Here is a 20553-nt window from a genome sequence, read left to right on the forward strand (position 1 = left end):
CAAGCGGGCTGCTTTGTCCTGGATGGTGTCCAGTTTCTTGAGTGTTGTGGGAAATGCACTCATCCAGGCCAGTGGGGAGTATTCCATCACACTCCTGACTTGTGCCTTGTAGACGGTGACCAAGCTTGGGGAGTCAGGAGGTGAGTTACTTTCACACGATTTCTAGCCTCTGACCTACTCTTGTAGCCACAGTATTTATATGGCTGGTCCAGTTCAGTTTCTGGTCAATGGTAGCCCCCAGGGAGTTGATAGTGGAGGATTGAGTGATGGTAATGCCATTGAACATCAAGGGGCGATGATTAGATTCTCTCTTGTTGGAGATGGTCATTGTCTGACACTTGTGTGGTGCAAATGTTACTTTCCACTTGTCAGCCCAAACCTGGATATAACTCTGCATAATAAAAATACAAGCTGTGAAAATCAAACCGGGGGATAGAAATTTCTATGAGTTGCAAATGCTTCTGGGCATAAAATGAACAACAACATGCCAATTTAATAATTGCAGTGGCACAAAGCTGCCATTGCTTGAGGACAGTTTCTTGAGTAATTGAGGAGCGAGCATTCGGGCGCTTGTTCAGACCATGAGGCTCCTGTCCTCTGCTCCCCATTCCTTCAGGCAACAGCAAGCCGAGTCATGACTGCCTTTTAAAATCACCACCTGAACTGGTGCCCCCTCCTCCCTGCACCGACCACCCCTAATTACTAGGCATATTTTGCCTCTGGGCCATTTAAGGCCTTTTTTCATTGAAAACCACATTGTTTGACTGATACTAATGTGGTGCAAGGTTGTGACCTGGAAGTCATCCCACCCTTGGGGTCCTGGGTATCAGATTCCCAATCCCATACTGAAAAGTCAGGCCCAAATCTCAGTTTGATAATACTGCATTAGAATATTTCGAGTGTTTAAAAAAAAACAACATATAATATCAGAGGAAACACACTTGTTAACGTTCAGATCTTGAGTCCTCCTTCAAAAAAGTGTTCAATTGGGGCACAAATCTGATGTTGATCAGTGCACACAGATACAAGGATAATTGCCCTGACTTAAACCACATTTACTCAAATTTGAAAAATTAGGTCAATATAGTATTATGTATATTAGCATTTCTCTAAGTAATTGTACAGAAGCCACGTATTTATGTTGGGTACACTTGCTTATTTGAGCTGCTATCACACCTATTTTTTCGCTCTTCCTATCTGGGTCACACAATCAGCTGGAAGACAAGGAGGGTGTAAGATTTGGACCTCTCTCTGACTATGATTAACACTGTTCTGCAATTGTATCACAGCAGGAGGGCTGAGTGATATTAGATTTCTTCCATCATGAGGTGAGTACCTAACTGCCATGTGCTGCTCCATTTAACAGCTTGGCTGAAAATTGATGAAGCTCTGCCAACAGAGTTTATGTGAGAGGCAGCCTTGAGAATTGATCAGATGACCTTCTGTTTAAGAATGCTTTAATACCTGAGCTTCTCAGTCACTCCGTGATAAATAGAATTTTATGAGGGTAATCAGAAAATTTTGCTTCCATTCTGACAGTACTGCTTTCAGAAATCCTTCTGTGCTATGAAACCAAGTGGAATTAATCAAACACTAAAACTGCATGGAAGTGGGTCAAGTGATTATAAACAAAGCCAGCAGTCTTTCATTTTTATAATTTTTTGCTTTATAAAATCTCTAATTAATATATTAAAGCACATGGATATCTCTCACCTCCTACTCTTTTATAGACTTGGTAAATTATTTTTCTCAACCACTCTTGTTCTTCAGTTCAGTTAGGCATTGGCATTCATTGTATCTTCTTTGATCAGAAGATAACAATGGTCATTCTGGTAGTTAGCTCTCTGCTGCTTGAGTTGTTCCTGGGCAGTGTTCTTCTTGAAAAGGGAGATGCCCACTGCCAGCCTGTTTACAGCCCTTCACATCAACCAGCCTGATACTAACAGAGCAATGAGTCAGGTGGAGTTTTGGATAGCCAACAGTTCAATAACCCAAGATACCTCACATAATCTGGGTAGTTCCTTGCGGTAACAGTTAGCAGACCTTTTAATATTGATAACTGATGCTGACTGTTTGCAGTCTGATGTCTTGCAGAGTGGGCTTTCCAATATACAAACTAAGATTTACTTTACGTGCCTATATAAACATAAGTGGAAAATGATGGTTCTAAATTCTTGCAAATTTAGTGTTGAACAATAAAATGTAGGTATTTTAGCTATCCAAGAACTGTTGTAAAATCTATGTATAATCTTGCTTCTTATACATTCTATTACTGGCGAGGTGGCTCTGTACAGCAGTGCACTGGAGGTTGAGTATGTTGTGCAAGGTCAGCCGCACAGCTCCTGTTTCCCAGCATGTCAGGTTCTAGATTGTGATGAAACCAGCAGGGGGAGGTACTGAGCAGAGGCCAAACGCTTTCTCAGAAGGAACAAACCAGCTGATTAATGACTGAAGAACTCCAGATTATCATGCTGGGGATAAGCTCACCTGCATGTTTACTGAACTGGGGTTGGTGGTCACAGATTTACAGAAAAGGGACGTAAATGTAACATGTTTATATTTTTTAAAAAAAAGAAGCATTCTGCTCCAAGTGTTGGCAGTTGTGTCCTTGTATTGGTGAGTACAGGGAGAGAGCAAAGGGCTTTGGTTCTTAATATAGATGTTTGGAGCATGGTCTCAACCTGTAAGTCGGGGCTGGATGGGAAAGGTGTTTGGTGTATGATTTATTGTGCACAGTTTTAGGAATAGTAAAAGCCCAATTTACTGTGCTAATGAATAAATTTGCAACTGTAACATAAGTTTGGAGATAAGGCAACATGTAGAATGCAATCAGGATCCATCAGACCATCTTATACACTGAGCTGATGCAAACCATTTATTTCTTCGGGGGCTCTGGGAAATTTGTGCCATGGCCGAGCATCACATAAAGTAGCACATTCTACCCACTGGTTCAGGTATATTATTTAAAACAATTTATTAATGAAAATACACTGTACAATACACTATACACATATCCTCACATTGCAATTTTCACAAACCTTTACAGCACAGTTGAAAGTTTTACATTCATTAAGGTATGGAAATCTTAATCAAATGACTGTAGCGCACCAGATCTGACCTGATAAAGAGATTACAACATGTCTTATGGGTTTATAGACAGATACAGCTGCAAGGGGATCTACTTTCTATTGAACTCAAGTTCATGCTGGCTTCACAGCATTTGAATTAAAGGGACAGAACAACACAAAGGTGTATTTTTATATTCATTACAGGTTTCCTAATGGTACGACAACCATTAATCCCTTAGCAGACAGGGCCTGTTCCAACCCCAAGCATAACCTCTTCCTCGCTCTCTGTTCCAGAAAAAGTAGGCTTCTTCATGAAATTTTGACAAACTTTCATTTAAAAGCACTGGTTGTCTTTGCGTTTTCAGGCTTTCTCAACTCTCGTGTAACTTAAGCTCAGTTCACTGTACATTAAGGATCCAAACTTGCACAGGCCTCAAAGGTATTGGAGGAGTTGCTTCCCATTTTTTCACTGTAAGAACGCTGTTTGTGGGCTGCACTGCACACAAATGTAGCGTCAATAAAACTGTATGTTTTTTGGGGATGACTTACTCCATTCGCAAAGCAATGAATGTAAAATCTGATGGGGCATAATGCCATGTTTACCCCGTTTGAGCAATGACATTACATAGCTGTCTATGAAAATGTGAAGCCATGACAAACCAAGAAGGCCTTGTTAGATTACGATTCACATTTCTGTATGGAAGGGCATTCAATGATACTATTAAGACTTGACTATAGCTGATTGGATATGCAATGTGTTCTGTTGTCTGAAGGGGTGCACATTTGGCAATGTTGAAACACTTGAGCGTGGCATCCTGTCAATGCCAGAAGCAACTGGAAAGGAGACAATGTAGATAAACCAGCAGCTGTTTGCATAGAAAATAATGGGATTCATTCCTATCTCAAGGGAAAATGAAAACTGGGTTTGAAAAGTAGCACAAAAGAATGGTTTTGGAGAACAGAACATCCAATGCTGGCCCATTACAACACAATGAAATTTCATTTCTTTGACAGTACAGTGAAGTCAGAGAAACATATTCAGTGACCAAAATCTACGTGGAACCCCTGATGGTTCAACTCTATTCTCTTGATTACCTGAGCCATGCAGGCCAGAAAGGCACCATGTTTGATCTCCAGTCTGTGCTGTTTAATTGATCTTAGCTGGGATGGGTGTAGGAGCTTGTTTGACGTAACTAAAATTAGTTAGGATTGCCACTTTTGATCACTATCCAGTGATTTCTCTGCTGGAATGCATGTCTAGCCATTGGGCTTGGATTTGGTACCCAATCATTTAGCCAGATGATTCAGAGATAAATAATGCAATTTGGGGGGGGACTCAAGGACAGTTACTGCCTATGGAACCTTACCCCAACAAGGAGTCAATGCCAATAGGAGAGATGGGGATGGGAGAACATTAACAACATAGGAGGCAGAAAAAAGCTTTGGCACTCTTTTATATTCTGAGTAACACATCTTTCTTTCACATTGTGTTATTTTATTCTATTGTGCAGTTTGGGTTGTTGGGTGGCATTAAGGTGCAGTGGTTAACACTGCTGCCTCACAACTCCAGGGACTGAGGTTTGATCCTGACCTTGAGTGTGGAGTTTGCACGTTCTCCTCGTGTCCGTGTGGGTTTCCGCCAGCTGCTCTGGTTTCCTCCCACCATCCAAAGACGTGCTGTTTAGTTGGATTGGCTGCGGTAAGTTGTTCGCCAGTGTGTGTGAGTGTGTGCCCTGTGATGGACTAACGTACTGTCCTGGGTGTATACCGCCTAGCACCCATCAGGATATGCTCTGACTTCCCACGACCCTGAATTGGATGAAGCGATTCTGGGAAAGCGAGAGAGTGAGTTTTGGGTCTTTAAAATAAACCGTCTTTAAAATGGTTGGTCACTTATGCATAAATATTTTTGTCAATTCTAATTGAGACTGTAGTCCTAGTCAAACCAATTACAGCTTTCTATAAAAAAATCCGTGGGGCTTATATTTAAATGTTGATTAATTTTCCACAGTTAAATTGTTATTGTCTGTTTGATTAGACTCTGAATCAGAAAGGTTCTTACTGGATCATATTCATAATAGTTGCAGTTTGATTAGTTAGGAATTTGTCAATGATCACATTTGCCACTGTGAAATCAGGAGAGGACAGGAAAGTAACTGAATGTAAACTCAAAACTTCTATTGGCAAAATAAAGAAATTTCATGGCTGTAACAAACTCCAAAGCCGGTGTTTAATGTGCCCAGCATCCATTTCAATGCACAAGTTTGGTCTGTGGTAATGCTATGCGCTAAAGTTCCCAGCACTCATCACTATTGTCTAATTAAAATTAAAAGGATGCATGGAACTTTAAAATTATAGGATATTTAATGAAGAACTTTTTTAATGTAATTTTGGGTGGTATTTCTGTCATTCTTTTAAAAAATTATTTCAGAAGAGCAAGATTGTTAAAAGCGAGCAGCAGTGTAGCAACCTGCTGAAGGAACATCTGTATTCGTAAATCAAGGCTAAATTGTTACAATTACTGTAATGGTTTAGCTGTGATAAACAGAATACAAATCTCTTCCAACAATTCAGATTATTGATGTTCTAAACCCTGAGCAAAATAAGGCAGTCTGCTAAGGGTTAAGGAGTACAAAAACATGTTGGTGATCATAACACTGGATTGCACAATGCATTAAATCATCTTTGATGTTTCACTGATATGGAACCATCAATCTTCAATAGAGAACAGTAACAGTAATAGTGTGTCTTCCCTATGCTGTTTGTTGTGGGATGTATATGCAGCACCACAGAAGCAGATGGTATAGATATGAAGCAAAAAACTTGCATTTAAATAGCACCTTATATCCTCAAAACATTCCCTAGTAATTCACTACCAATGAAGTTCAGTCACTGTTGTTATATAGGCAAACATGGCATCCCATTTGCGCATTGCATTGTCTCACAAACAACAGATTGATCTGTTTATGATAGTACAGGAAGAGGGAGGAATATTGGTCAGAATTCCATGCTATTCTTCAAATAGTACCATGGGATCTTTGACATCCTCTTGAGTGACCAGAGAAAAGCAAATGGTGCCTTAGTTCAATGCCGATGTGAAAAATAGCACTTACAACAACTTAGCAGTCCCCCAGTAATAGCACTGATGATACCGTATGTTTCATATCTTGTGAATTATTGATTCCAGCCAAAGAAATTTCAATGAGGTGATATTCCTACATTTGTCACCAATTCATTTATTACATTTCATTAGATGCTACAGGGAAACTTTTAACCTGTCCTACTTGGCGGGAATGGTTGGGAGTACAGTTAAAATAACCGGGCAGATACTCATCACCCCGGGCTCTTTTATTAAGATAACTGAGGTCCTCACTGAGGCAGGAGGCTCATTGGTATTTACTGATTGAGGGCTGCAACATTCAGAAGTCGCGCATGGCATTTTAATGACTTGCTCATTAGGCAAGATGAAGAGGCCTTGTAAGGTAAGCCAGAGCAGAGACTATCTTTATTGTGGACAGAAGGAGCAGGAGTGCTCCACCAACTCCAGAAGAAAACATTGATCCTGTTCTGCTCCAGATTCATCCACATCCTCCAACCTTCCAGCCATGATATTGCCCCAATTGGCCCCTTGCAATAGTGTAAGAAGGTGACCACCAGGTCCTGCGATTCTGATCTGCCCAAAGCTGGCCAGCTTACTCATTTTAGCCATTTCAGGTGGTCAGTGGAATTTATTTGAGGTCTGGCCCTCTCATGGAGATCCCTGGCTGGGACAGTCCTATACTGCTTTCCCACCCAGGAATTAGGATCTCCGTCACACACTTGAAAATATACCATGTGACGATGAAGCAGATGAACACGTAACGCATCAAAGTGAAATTTATCGATCCACTATTTTAATTGAGACATTGCCTGCTTAAAAACAAACCGTGATTCTCTGATTTAAAATAGAGAAACCAATTTCAAATCCATTCAGCACTCACTCACTAACTGTTCCACAGCATGATGACAAGTGTCACTGGACTGTGTGTCAAACTGCTTTTGTACACTTTTTGATAACTCATGAGAATATAGGTGTTCATTTACCTTGGCATGGGCAGGGAGTGGTGATGGGTACAAGGGGGTTTGGTTGAAGTGGGGACAGAGAACACCATTGCATAATGCACTGATTATTTACCTCCCCTTTATTTTCCACTACGAGACAAAAAAAAGGTCCAAGAAGTTCCATGTTTAGCAGTTTTATCCATGTGCAATGGACCTGCTTCAGCTGAAACCTCCCTTTTGTTGGCTGATGCTTTCAGCAACCGTGAAGGAGGGAAGGGTGAAGATATTATCTTAGTAGATTTATTGAAGCTGCAAAAGCTGGGAGAAATACACATTTAACTAATCATATTTTCTGTGGGTAAATTTAGGCAAATGTCTGTCAATACTGGCAAAACATAATATGCAAAGAAAAACGTTCCTGAAAAGTCATGGCTTTCCTCCATGCATTTGTGTACTTGGTTGCTTGAATAGATTGGTGTTTACCGAATAATGTCTTCGTCTATTACATTATCTAATTGGAGTCTTCAGATAAGGTGGGATGTGACCTCGGTTTGAGATGCTCATGAGGTTGCAAACCCTTGCAAACTGTCCTGCAGTTTCCAGGAGTTGAAGATTAATCTCCAGGACACGATGCAAACAAACCAGGGAGAACAATCATAGGGGCATTACATTGAAAACGTTGTGTGCTTATTTCATTTTCCTAGAACTGTCATTCATTAGTTTGAAAAATAATGGACATGGCGAGAAAAGAAGCTGTTTGACTGGCAGTCTAAAATAAGCCAATCAGGCAAAGGCATGGTGGACATGGACATAGGAATGTGGGAACTTAGGACTAGGGAGCAGGAGTAGGCTATTCAGCCCTTCGAGCCTGCTCCGCCATTAAATAGGATCATGGCTAATCTGGTTGTGATCTCAACTCCACTTTTCTGACTTCCTTCTATAACCCTTGACGTGTTGAGTAGCCAATCCTGGGGCCAGGTTCAGGAGGTTATCATCCAGAGTTACACCCTCTACCACACCCCTTCCCACCCCCACAAATGCACTGTGGCAAGGGAGTGCCCATTTCATGATTACCAATGAAGTGTGAGCGCCTAGAACAGAATCTGTTTTACTGTCTAACCTAAAAACTTACAGTAGTTAAAAAATAAAGCAACTGAATTTGTCCTGTCACTGATAGAATTTCAAACAAAACAACAGAGAAACTTGCTGTCTGGGGTTTCCTTTATCGTACAATATTCTTTTATATTTGAAAAATAAAAAGAAATTATATTCTTAATCACATCAACATTCAAAGTATACATAGTGAAATTACAGTACAGTACCTGTATGTACATTTAAGAATGGACTTTTCTGATTTTAATTATCCATATGCTTTACATTGAAAAGAAGTTAATATACATATGTAACTTATATAACTATCACTTATGGCACTTTCCAAAGAAAGTTTCAGGTTTTCGGAGAATTGACTCCAGGTAATTGTTTGCACAGTATCTCCTGATTTCACCATTCTCTGTGGCAAAATATGGTGGCTAGAGTCAAAATTCCAAGAGAAATTCTCACAAAGTAATGCCCCAATCACTACATAAATTAAAGTTTCAGGCTGTGGTATTAGCTCAGAACACCTACATTACCAACTTGTCATTTCCCTCAATCTAAAAATAAATACAATTTTGACCAAAGTAGCATACAATAATGATAAATGCCAAAGCAGTAACAATATAACTGTCTATGAAAGAAAAAAGAAATTACATTGTTATGTAATATTTGAGGGCAGTCGAACAGCAGATGTAAGCCACCGAATCAAAAGAACTGTTTTGATCAAAGTCTTTCGAGGGTATGGGAGTTTCGCATCCTGAAAATCCAACCATTTATCAGTCCAGAGTTTAAGGAAAAGCCTTCTCTGTCAAAAATCATTCCAACCTACTCTTGATCTTGTTCTCAGAAATACAAGTATATATTAAAATGCCTTCAGTTGTTATAAACACGCTCATAAAAAAAAAGCTTTGGTGATTTTAATGCAAACCCAAGACTGAGCAGGAAATTATTCTGGCCCAGACCAAATTAACATCTGGTTTCAAGGGAGACTGGTGTAGATTCAGGGGTGTGATTAAATAAAATGGGGCTTGTCTCTTGGAAAGGAGTATTTCACCTGTTGCAACCCTTTACTACAGCTTTCTGATGGCTACTGCTTCCTCCAATCTCTGTCCAAAGTCAAAGTTCAATTATGGTATTCTTGTGTTGGTTATTCAAGAGAATTGGAATAATCAGTAAGATACCAGCCTGCAATAATGAAAGTTTCAGTCACTGCAGGGGATGAGTTCATCAACGTGTATTCTATAATGGAATCATCAACATTTTTATAGAGAATGGGTTTTGTTACATGGTGCACAGAAGATATTCCTCCCACATAACACTCAGAGTAAACCTTACTTAAAAATGCGAAGGATTATATTCTGAGAGACTATGCCAGATTTACAAATAGGAAAAGGTAACCTATTTAAAATTATTTCACTTATCAGAGAAACTAGATTAAGGCGTTAATTTCAGAACTATTTTGTTGAGTTCCATCTACCTTACATTGCACAGACCCACTAAATGAATCAACTGTGCTGAGAACATGATCATAACGTACGGGATTTGCAGACTAATTTCCAGAAGTAAAAATGATGTCACTTTAATTGGCATAACAGTTATTTTAACAAAGAACACATTATTGCCTTTTTTGATTATATTTCTAAGTACATCCCAGGTAAAGGAAACAAAACAAATCTTTCTGTTTTCAAGTATGTGCTTCCTAAGAAGACAAATGTTAATTTGGTCTGGTCTTAGAGCTTTTATGGAACCAATTTTCATCCCATGATACTGAACATTGTAACTCGACTTCACCCTGGCACCCAACTCTGATTCGTGGTCTGTGGAGCAGTGGGAAGGGTAGCCATGTTAATGCCAACACTTTGAGTTGGCATAGCACAGTCAAAATTGAAATCAAGCTCTTCGCTATCCATGAATTCATTAAGAATGATAGATTCCACATCACACTCCAAACTGCCGTGAAACATGTCTAGGTCAAGGTCAGTGGGGAACTTATCTTGACTCATGGTGGAAATATTAATTCCTCCTGGACAAGAGCTCAACCTTGAGTCCGATGCTTCCATTTGCATCCCATGACTAGCGAGCGAGTGAAGCTGGTTTTGGAGATGGTGTGCGACAGAGTTGATGTTACCAGCATCAGAGTGCATGTGCATAAGGCCAATGGGATTGGATAAGGCACCATTGTTGACAGCAGAATTCTGCTGCGCTGTTGATGGGTGATGAAATGGATTACTATTCATTAATCTAGGTGACTGGGCATTGAATGGTGATATTGCCGGATCAGAACACATCACCATTTGTCTCTGGTTTTGTGATGCCACAACTGTATTGGCCTGTGGCATCAGAGGGTCCGTCTGAGTCATCATGACTTCTTTGTGTCGTAGTGACTCTGGGGTCAAAAGGTCTTGCAACATACGATTCCCATAGTGGTTGATTGTTGAAAATGTGACTTGTTTGTTTTCCTGAATAGTCTGCATGGGTGAATGACGCAACATCGTCATGGGTGGTTGGCTGTACATGGTGGCACTGTATGTACTAGTTTGACTTCCACGAGTTGAACACTTGGATCCAAATGAGAAGCTGGAGCTTCTCTGTCTCAGGCACCCTGAAGGAATTTGCTGCGATGGGCTCATGTTGTAATTGTCCTGCAAGTCCTCGAGAAGATTCTCTGTTAGTCCCTCATTCAAGTTAATTGTGCTGGCCATATCAGCCAACCTGGGAAGTTCCACAGTGCGCCTTGTACTTACAGATGGTGATAAGGTATTCGAGGGACTGGGGTAGAGTAATGGAGAAGATGGAGTCCTGTCATCATCTTCAAGTTCATCTAATTCAGAATTGGCCATTATGGGAGATAATCGACCACTCAGAGTGCTTGCTGCTGAGTTTGCACGTGACCTGAAGTCAGTCCACGCATCAAATTCATCGCTGGCGTGAGAGCTAGGACTGCCCGACCACTTTGTATGTTGTGATGAAGGGCTGCCTTCATTTCCCTCCTGTGTTGCCTGCAGGGTGGCTTTCTTCTTGTTTGCCCCTCTCTTGCTCTTTAGGTACTTACTGTTGCTGTCCATGGAAACTGCCCGTCTCCTGGGAGATTTTCCAGTTTTCCCTCCATCAGGATTTAACATCCACCAAGAGCTCTTGCCTGTGCCTTCATTCTGTACTCGTATAAACCTGCTATGCAGGGAGAGGTTGTGCCGGATTGAGTTCTGTGAAGATAAAAGGACAGGTTGAAAATAAGACCAAAAGCAAATAATTTGCACGCAGCATAACGACTGCCACTTTTCTCTAAATATGTAACACATCGTGTAGATACATAGTGTTAATGCAGGCTGTTTGAGAAACTTAGAACAAATATGCAGATAGTTGACTTAAATAGTTGTTAAAATGATTAATAGCATAGCTGGATTAGTTCTGTTCTACCATTATTCCTCTATGTGTGGCGTAATATATATATATATATATACACACATACAAGTACATAGATATATAAAATACATAGAACTATATCTCAGCAAGAAATGAAAGAAAAGAAAGGCTTGCGTTTATATAGATCCTTTCACGATCAAAAGGAGATTCTGAAATGTTTTACAGCTAATTCTTTGAAGCGTAGAAACTGTTGTGATGTAGGGAACATAGCAGCCAATTTGCACACAACAAACTCCCACAAACAGAAACGTATTAATAACCAGACAATCTATTTCAGTGATGTTGATTCAGGGATAAAAATGGCCAGGACACTGGGGATTATCCCTACTCTTCCTTAAAATAGTGCCATGGGGTATTTTACATTCACCTGAGATGGCAGTCAGGGCCCCGGCTTACTACCTTGCCTGCAACAGGACCTCCAATGGTGTCACACTCCCTCAGTACTTTAGCGTCAGTACAAATTGTTGTGCTCAAGTCTCTGAGTGGGACTTAAACCAACATCTTTCTGACTCAGAAGCAACAGCTGACACTCTGTAATGTGAAGAGGCATGAATAAAGAAAATGAAAAAGAACTTATTCTATATTTTAACTCCATTTACAAATAATTTATCACAAAACTTGCTGAATCTTCCATCCATTCACTTCAATGGAAGAAACCTCAGGCAGGTTTGGTAAGGAGCTGGCGATCCTTGTTGCCAGACATCCCTCCCTGCACTCTGCAATAAGATGACAACCAACTTTAAAACAAATTTATTTCTAAGACTACAAGAATTAATTTAAGATAATAGCCATCCTGGGGTTCAGGTGACATTCAAGGCCAAGGTTTATGCTGCCATATGAAGCCAGTGATTGATTTGCTGTCTAGATTATGGAGAGTGCCGGTTGCTGTCTAAGGTTAATGATATTGATGCTGATAGCTTGTTCTCCCTTTTGTTTTATTGACTTCTTAATGTTTCAGTAAGTATTTCCTTATCTTTGTCTACCCTGCATCACACTATATACCGCAGCTTCTCATTTCTGATGTTGTCAGTTTTCAGGGTTTAAGCTAGAATGCTGTTTCAAAAGCACAAAAACAGAGCAATAATAGAAGTTCTCCAGAATCATTTTAAATTACTGGTTTTGCAAATGCTTCCTGATCTGAATCCCTCCTCCTGCCAGCCCCAAAACTACTTCTTGGACGTTTTCTGGATTCAGCAGCCGCCATTTCTAATTTCAAGGTGGAGGATTTTGAATGTTCGTCCGATTCTTTCAGTGAAAGCTCCAGGACTTGGTGCAGAGTTGAGGCTGATGTTTAGGGTAGAAAAGCAGGAATAGTAACCAGCTGCAGGCTGGAATGTCAGGGGTGAAACACAGTTCAAGGAGTTTAGCATCGCTAATGCTGTTAATGCAGGTTTATCCACTTAAAGGCAGATTTTCCTCTGGCTTCATGCCAGCTCCTTGGCATAATTCCAGTGGGCAGAGGAACTGTACCACAGGCTCCCCAATACCTGCTGCTGCCCACCTCTGGGATATCCTGTCAGAAAAGACATCAGGAATTCAATGTCTTTATCTAAATATGGTTAGTCGCACCTAACTGAGTTTCCAATGATTAGAATGTGTCATATGACCCTTCTTACACTCTAGAAATACAGTGCGCTCCCAGTGTATACCATTGCAATCAAGAGTGGAAGGGGATTTTGATTGATTATACTCCCTTTCTCTGGTCTCATTTTTGCATTAGTTATTGCAAATTAAATTGGTTCTTGGCAGGTAAGTGGCATTTTTTATAATGCAGGCCACACCAAAAAAAAACATTGTTACCATAGAGCTGAATATGTGGCGGTGATGAATGATGATACATGAAGACTGTTGCTGATTATGCTGTTAGAGTGAGATGAAGTAGGATGGGAGGAGGCTCATGTGGAATATAAACACCACCATTTAGAAATGTTGGGCCAAATGGTCTGCTTCTGTGCCATATTTCTAAGTCCGGAATTTTGTGATTGTACCAAGAATGAGATTGTCAACATTGACCGTCATTATACTGTGAAACTGACAGCAACATTTGGTGTCAGCAAATGCATAGTTAAACATGAAAATCCCAAAGTTGCTGTCAGTAGTTCCATGCTCCTGCACAGGGCCCTCCAGGTGGAAATCAGTTAGAAATCACTGAATTGATGTGAATTTTCACTTTTTATGCTACTATTCTCACTGTAGCACCCTTGAAATAGTTACATCTTTTGAATGAAGTGTATCTGGGTTTTTAGCTGTGTACTAAGTCATAATTATTGCTGAAAAACCTCTCTGACTCTGAAAAGAAGTACTTTTCCATTTGTGGAATGTCAGATTTCTCCATTCCATACTTTTTTTTTGGTATCCATTCATGGGATGTGGGCATTGCTGGCTAGGCCAGCATTTATTGCCCATCGCTAACTGCCCTTGAGAAGGTGGTGGTGAGCTGCCACCTTGAACTGCTGCAGTCTATGTCATGTAGGTACACCCACAGTGCTGTTAGGGAGGGAGTTCCAGGATTTTGACCCAGTGACAGTGAAGGAACAGTGATGTCTTTCCAAGTCAGGATGGTAAGTGGCTTGGAGGGGAACTTCCAGGTAGTGGGTTCCCATCTGTTTGCTGCCCTTGTCCTTCTAGATGATAATGGTCCTGTGTTTGCGAGGTTCTGTCTAAGGAGCCTTGGTGAGTTCCTGCAGTGCATCGTGTAGATGGTACACACTGCTGCTACTGTGCATCGGTGGTGGAGGGAGTGAATGCCTAGGGATGGGATGCCAATCAAGTGGGCTGCTTTGTCCTGGATGGTACCATGCTTCTTGAGTGTTGGAGCTGCACTCGTCCAAGCAAGTGGACAGGATTCCATTAGACTCTTGACTTGTGCCTTGTAGATGATGAACAGGCTTTGGGGAGTCAGGAGGTGAGTTACCCATCACAGGATTCCTAGCTTCTGACCTGCTCTTGTAGCCACAGTATTTGTATGGCTAGTCCAGTTCAGTTTCTGGTCAATGGTAACACCCAGGATGTTGATAGTGGAGGTTTCAGTGATGGTAATGCCATTGAATGTCAAGGGGTGATGGTTAGATTCTCTCTTGTTGGAGATGGTCATTGCCTGGCACTTGTGTGGCGTGAATGTTACTTGCCACTTGTCAGCCCAAGCCTGGATATTGTCTAAGTCTTGCTGCATTTGGACATGGACTGCTTCGGTATCTGAGGAGTCGCGAATGATGCTGAACATTGTGCAATCATCAGCAAACATCCCTACTTTTGACCTTATGATGGAAGGAAGGTCATGATTAAATTCCAAGATTAAAAAATTCAATTTTTAAAATAATTAGAATTTTAAAAAATATATATTTCAGTTTCAACCTTAATCCTAAGTGTAATTCCTAATCTTTATGCTACGTCCTGCAAATTTCTAAAAAGTGAGTGATGAAGCCTGCCTCTTACTTCCCGCTTTGCTGTCTGTGAGAATTCTTGATTGTGATTGGCTGCTTCCCCTGCTTGATGCATCACTTTTGCTTGACTGCAGAGATCCTGAGATCCAGAGTGCCAGGTTCTAGCACCAGGATGAAATTAACATCAAGAAAGGTGAAATCTATGCCACAAAGTTTGCTAGATCTTTGTGGGCAACTTTGTTAACAGCCAATAACAAGGAATGTCACATCATCACAGACTGCAAAATCAGGCTGATTATAATTCTAAATGGTTAAAAGATCATTGTCAGAAAAATTGTAAGATAATTATTAACTTATATTCTCTGGCTCTGGCTGTTAAAATGCTGGCTGAAAAGTGACCTCCTGCGAACTTTAATTCCTTCATCTAGGAGCATGTTAATGAGCTCCATGTCACTTTCTGTATCTGACATACACTTTGAGCCTAGTAAAGTATCAAAACCCAAGAGAGAACTTATAGCACTAATACAACATTACAAGAAAGCTTGGTTAGAATGGTTTCATTATTTTCTGTTTATTGCCAGTCTTTTCATTCACTTCCGCTTTGGTTGACTTATTTCAAAGATGGACCTTGTTTGAAATTCTCCTTTAAAAGAACATTGCTATAATAGTACACTTAAAAGGTTACAGAGCTCTAGGTATCCGATTACTATGGTGGACAAGCCACGAGCTCGAATTCTGGCTCTGTCTTAAGATCTGGTCAGATTGGGGCACTCAAGATGAATTTCTTTTTCATCCTTTTACCAAGCTTCCAGATGAAGACTAAGCTTGTTCCGTAGATGGATCACTTCTGTTGGTCAATCATTAAACATACATCTATATTTTGAATCTCTCTGCCCTTCCAGCTTTGTAGGAAACAGAAAGGTGGGAGGGGCATGCACGCTTTTAATAATTTTGGACAATCTAAAATGCACCACTAATTCTTTAACTACGATTCACAACTTACATCATTAATCATCATCATTCACAGTGAAGGTTTCTTCTGAAAATTGCACTTTCAAACATTGCATCCTAAGCTTCATTCTTCCCAGGAACAGAAATGAAACCGATAAATGCATCATCACTGGATCAAGATCCTTGCCCAATAATATAGTGGGAGCACATTCATTGCATGGACGTCATTGGTTCAAGAAAATAACTCACTATCACCTTCTTAAGGGCAACTGTGGGTGGGGGTGGGTGGGGGGGGGGGAATAAATACCAGCCTTGCTAATGACCCTCACATCCCAAGAATGAATAATATGAAAATATATACAGGAAATCATGCCTTGCTGGTTATTGTGCGTTACCATGTCTAATAGAGTTGATTTTTCCAGGCAATTTTTCTTGGTGGAAACATTGAACTTTATTTACCAGATAGCAGCATCAGCTACATGCATGCATCAAGCTCATTAACTAAAGGAGAACTCCCTCCTAGAGGTTCCCTGTGCCACAAACTGATTGGTTTACAGAGATCTTACAACACAGGATTATTCTGAAAGCTACAGCCCTACGTTTATGAAAGCTAAAAGGCAGCAACAGATCACATTTATACAAAAGCACTACCCTTGTGAGTATTCAAACCAGTACTTAATGCAAACATTGGAAATGTTATCTATCGCTGGCATGTCTTCCATTACTAGCCATGTCGCTGTATAAGCAATTAGATCAGATACCATCCATGGAAGCAGTGTTATGGATAAAAGTAATTCCAACATGCAAAATTTTACCAGATGGTTTTGTTTTGGGTGCCAATGCAGTAACTTTCTTTTGTAGCTCAGAGGCCTCTTATTAGAAACAATGGTGAGGTTCCCCAAAAGCAAGGTTAATGATTATTTTCAAGAGGTGTCAAACTGGAATTGTTTAGAAACCATTAGTGAGAGGTTCGCTCCAAGCCTCTTTCCTAGCACTTCTGAGTATTTTTGGTTCTTTTGATGCTGATAAATGTCACGATGATCTAAGAAATAATGCACCACTCTGTATTATGCAACAATCTCTTTATACTATAGTTCATTTGTTTTCATCTTGTTTGTAATCTGGCACTTTACCAAATGAACTGTATTGTACCTCGAAATCAATCTACAGCCCTGACTAAGCCTGGTTCATAAGTAATTATCCCTTCATGCATGGAGACAGGCAAGTAGCTTACTCACTGAAATTTCATATCCATAAGCCGCATCCATACAGAATTACGTGACGAACGACAGCAGCCAACTAAAAATGTGGCCTTGGCATAGTTGCTACACTACACTTCATTTCAGAATATAACGTGCACATAATTGGACTCACAACATTGCAGTCATTTTCTGGACAATCTACACCTTAACAGTCAAGGCAACAGCAAGGGAAAAAAACACTGTACTTAACCAGTGCTGCACTCTTAAGACAATGAATTTAGCCCAAACAACAGCAGATTCCATAATCCCCCAAAATGGATGTCCTGTTCCAAATTTCTTGGAGTGCTGCAAACACAATGGACTCAGTTTTTCACTTTTGTGGTGCTTATTCCAATCTAGGTGGAATAAAGGAGTGTAATTCTCAGCTCCATGCAGAACATGGCCCACCTTTTCTTTATTCCTTGCTAGTCCTACACTAACCTAAATGAATTAAATAGAACGCACAGCAGAGAAACAGGCCATTCAACTCAACAGGTCTATGTTGGTTTATAAGCTCCACATCATCCTCCTTTCACTTTACTTCATGTTACCATAACCCTTTCTCCCTCCAGAATCTGCCAGGCTTCCCCATGAATGCAACTCTGTTATTCACCTCAACCACTCCATGTGGTCAGTCAGTTCCACATTCTCACTGCTCTCTGGGAAAAGAAGTTTATTCTGAGTTCCTTACTGGATTCAATAACTTGTCTTGTATTTATGGCGTGTAAATGAATACCAATGTTTCATTTAGATGTTATTTCAGGAATCTATCGTGCCTTTGCATTTAGGGAAATCAGCCATGAGATAAACTTACAAGTTTAGAAATGTTCCAGTTCTTGTTTTCAACTTTTATTTTCTTCCAAGAAAACCCCTAGAGCTTATAGTTGAGGGATTTCATGTGACTGCGGACTGAAGGTGGTTTCTGATCTTGTTTTGTCAGAACCTGTGTCACAGTTCCTTCTGGTGGTAAAATACACTCAGTGAACCAAGTTTTCCTGTGTTGTTTGAGTTTGGCTGTGTGAGAGGATCTGCTTGGTAGGGATCCAATTCTGTTTCAGGAGGGGCATTTGTCAACAGTTGCACTATCTTTGTTGAACCAGCTGCTGTATTAAAACGCTGCACCGCCACTGGTCCCTTGTTATAAATTCCTTCCAACTTTTGATGCCGACATCCAACATTAAATTTCAACAGGCCATTCAGACAATGATCGGATGTTCCTTTCCAAGACCCCTTGACACTGGCTTGTGTGGCTTATGTAAAAGATGTGGGTTGCGGTTTCTTTTTAAAGTGGGGCGCGGGATTGCCTCACCCGTGCCCCAAAGCGGGCAGCGCACATGGAGTATCCGGGGGCTTGGCGACCCTGACGAGTTTAGCATTGGGACCTCATTCACATAGAGGTTTCTGGGAGGTCTGCCCAACACCTGAACAGGCAGGCAGGAACAAAGATTTGATGGCAGGAGAGCACAGCCAGGGGACCTGTGGGAATCATCAGCAGCAGTCAGTGGGAGGAGGTGACTGAAATCAGTGAGGCGGGGGGATAAAGGAGGTGGCTGGCAGGTTGCAGATTGATTGGACGTCAGGGAGGGTGTTGGCGGGGGAGGGGGGAGGGGAAACAACCTCAATTGGAGAAGGAGGTCCAGGGTTTCCTGGCAGAGCCCAGGATAATGACTCTTGCTCACAGAGCATTCTAACAGAAGCCAAAGACTTACGTTGGCCTCGATAAGCCAGTCACCTCCCTCAGTGTTGGTTCTGTTGCCGGGCTGCAGACGGTGCAGGACTCTCCCTGGCTTTAACTTAATATTACAGTGTGGAATCAATTATGTCAGGTTGCAGCTATTAAGTATTAAGTAGGTCCCATCTACCTTTATTTGGAACCTCATCAATGGCTGGAACATGGCAGATTGGAGCCATGAAGCTGAATTTTCACATTGTCGTTGGACGGTGTGGGGGGGGGGGTGAGATTAAAATCGTGACTATGGAATCAACCAAACAAATCAAAGGCCAATAAGCTCCTGACCAAATTGCCTGAATTGGAATAAAGATCTTTCCCATTAGTGCAAGAACTAGAATATTCTTCCAAACTCTTGCATAGTAAAAGCCATTCCTGTATCTTTCTCAACGTTTCAATGGACTAAAGCATTAAATAGTCGCCATTCTGTTACCCCTCTGTGAATCAGAAGAATGTCTTTGGCCCTCAGTTTTTCAAATATGGATTAAAACTTTGCTAACACATTGCAGGTTTGTGCTTCCGCACAGTATGGGCAGATTTTCTGTGCAGGTTTAGTTTCATGCTGTCAATATGGAGGGTTTGACAGTTTATACTTGACCCTTTCTGGGAGGTGGATCTTTGCCTGAGTTATAAATACAGCTTTGATTGCATATCCTGTTACACTTCCATACTCCTATAGATGTCAAACCACGACAGAACATTGCAACATCAACATTGACAAATCACTTTCTGCTGAATTTTATCAAATCTCTGGGAATAACAAAACTGAAGTGTGGATCCTCTGTATCAACAAATGTTACTGCAAGGGGGTTGCTGATTTTTAGTTACTGTGCAATGTAACTAAACTATATTTTACATGAGGTGCATTTTAGTTTTGGTTCAACAACAACAGCTTTTGTTTATTTAGTAATCTTCGAGTGAACAGAATGCCTCAGAGTAGTTTACAAGGGGTCAGCCACAGGGTCATGGAGTTTAGAGATGGAAGATAAAAGGTACAATTAAAGGAATAAGGTTTTAGGAGGCTTTTGAAGGGAGAGAAGTGGGCAAGGATTTTAGGAGGATAAGCTTCCAGTAATGGAGTGGAGGGTATAGGAAGCAAAGGAGAAAGTAGTAATTGAGAGCCAGAGGAATATACATTGCGAGCTAGGGTGTATGGGTGGAGCAGATACCCAAAATAGGATGAGGAAAAGTGAGATCATAGTTAGATGGCAATGACTGATTCTAATAACATTGGAAATTGTTATGGACTTGATTTTCCAGACAGGTTTCTCATTAGAAACATTGAACTTTATTCACAGGCTGCAACAGCAGTTACACGCTTCCATCAAGCTCCACAACTAGAAGGAGAGCTCCGATTCTGAGGTTCCCCATGCTTAGAGCTGATTCGTTCACACTGTCACATGATACTAAACAACACAATAAGTCTTAAAACTATAGTCACTACATTCCTTAAAGCTACAATTGCTACAGAAAGAAGGTGTAGCTTCGTGATAGAGCAGTTGTTCGTGAGGGATGAGGGTGAACTCTTTAAGGAAGGGTGACTGAAATCTTAAAGGAGGTGAGCACAACGAGAATGTCTGATAGTGAACCTAGGGTTGGAAATGTGAAGCGTGGTGTTCAGG

General features: G+C 40.8%; 1 protein-coding gene across 1 annotated transcript in view; it reads right to left on the bottom strand.

The window, feature by feature from the left end:
- Positions 1-2952: 2952 nt before the first annotated feature.
- The window catches only part of LOC121291509 (forkhead box protein O3-like), a 233194-nt gene continuing 215593 nt past the window's right edge, over positions 2953-20553 (bottom strand). Inside the window, exon 2 of the mRNA XM_041212798.1 lies at positions 2953-11407. Coding sequence (XP_041068732.1) covers positions 9992-11407 — 1416 coding nt within the window. The 3' untranslated portion in view covers positions 2953-9991. The remainder of the gene's footprint in view (positions 11408-20553) is intronic.

Source organism: Carcharodon carcharias, chromosome 19 (genome assembly GCF_017639515.1).
Source record: "Carcharodon carcharias isolate sCarCar2 chromosome 19, sCarCar2.pri, whole genome shotgun sequence".
Classification (NCBI taxonomy): Eukaryota; Metazoa; Chordata; class Chondrichthyes; order Lamniformes; family Lamnidae; genus Carcharodon; species Carcharodon carcharias.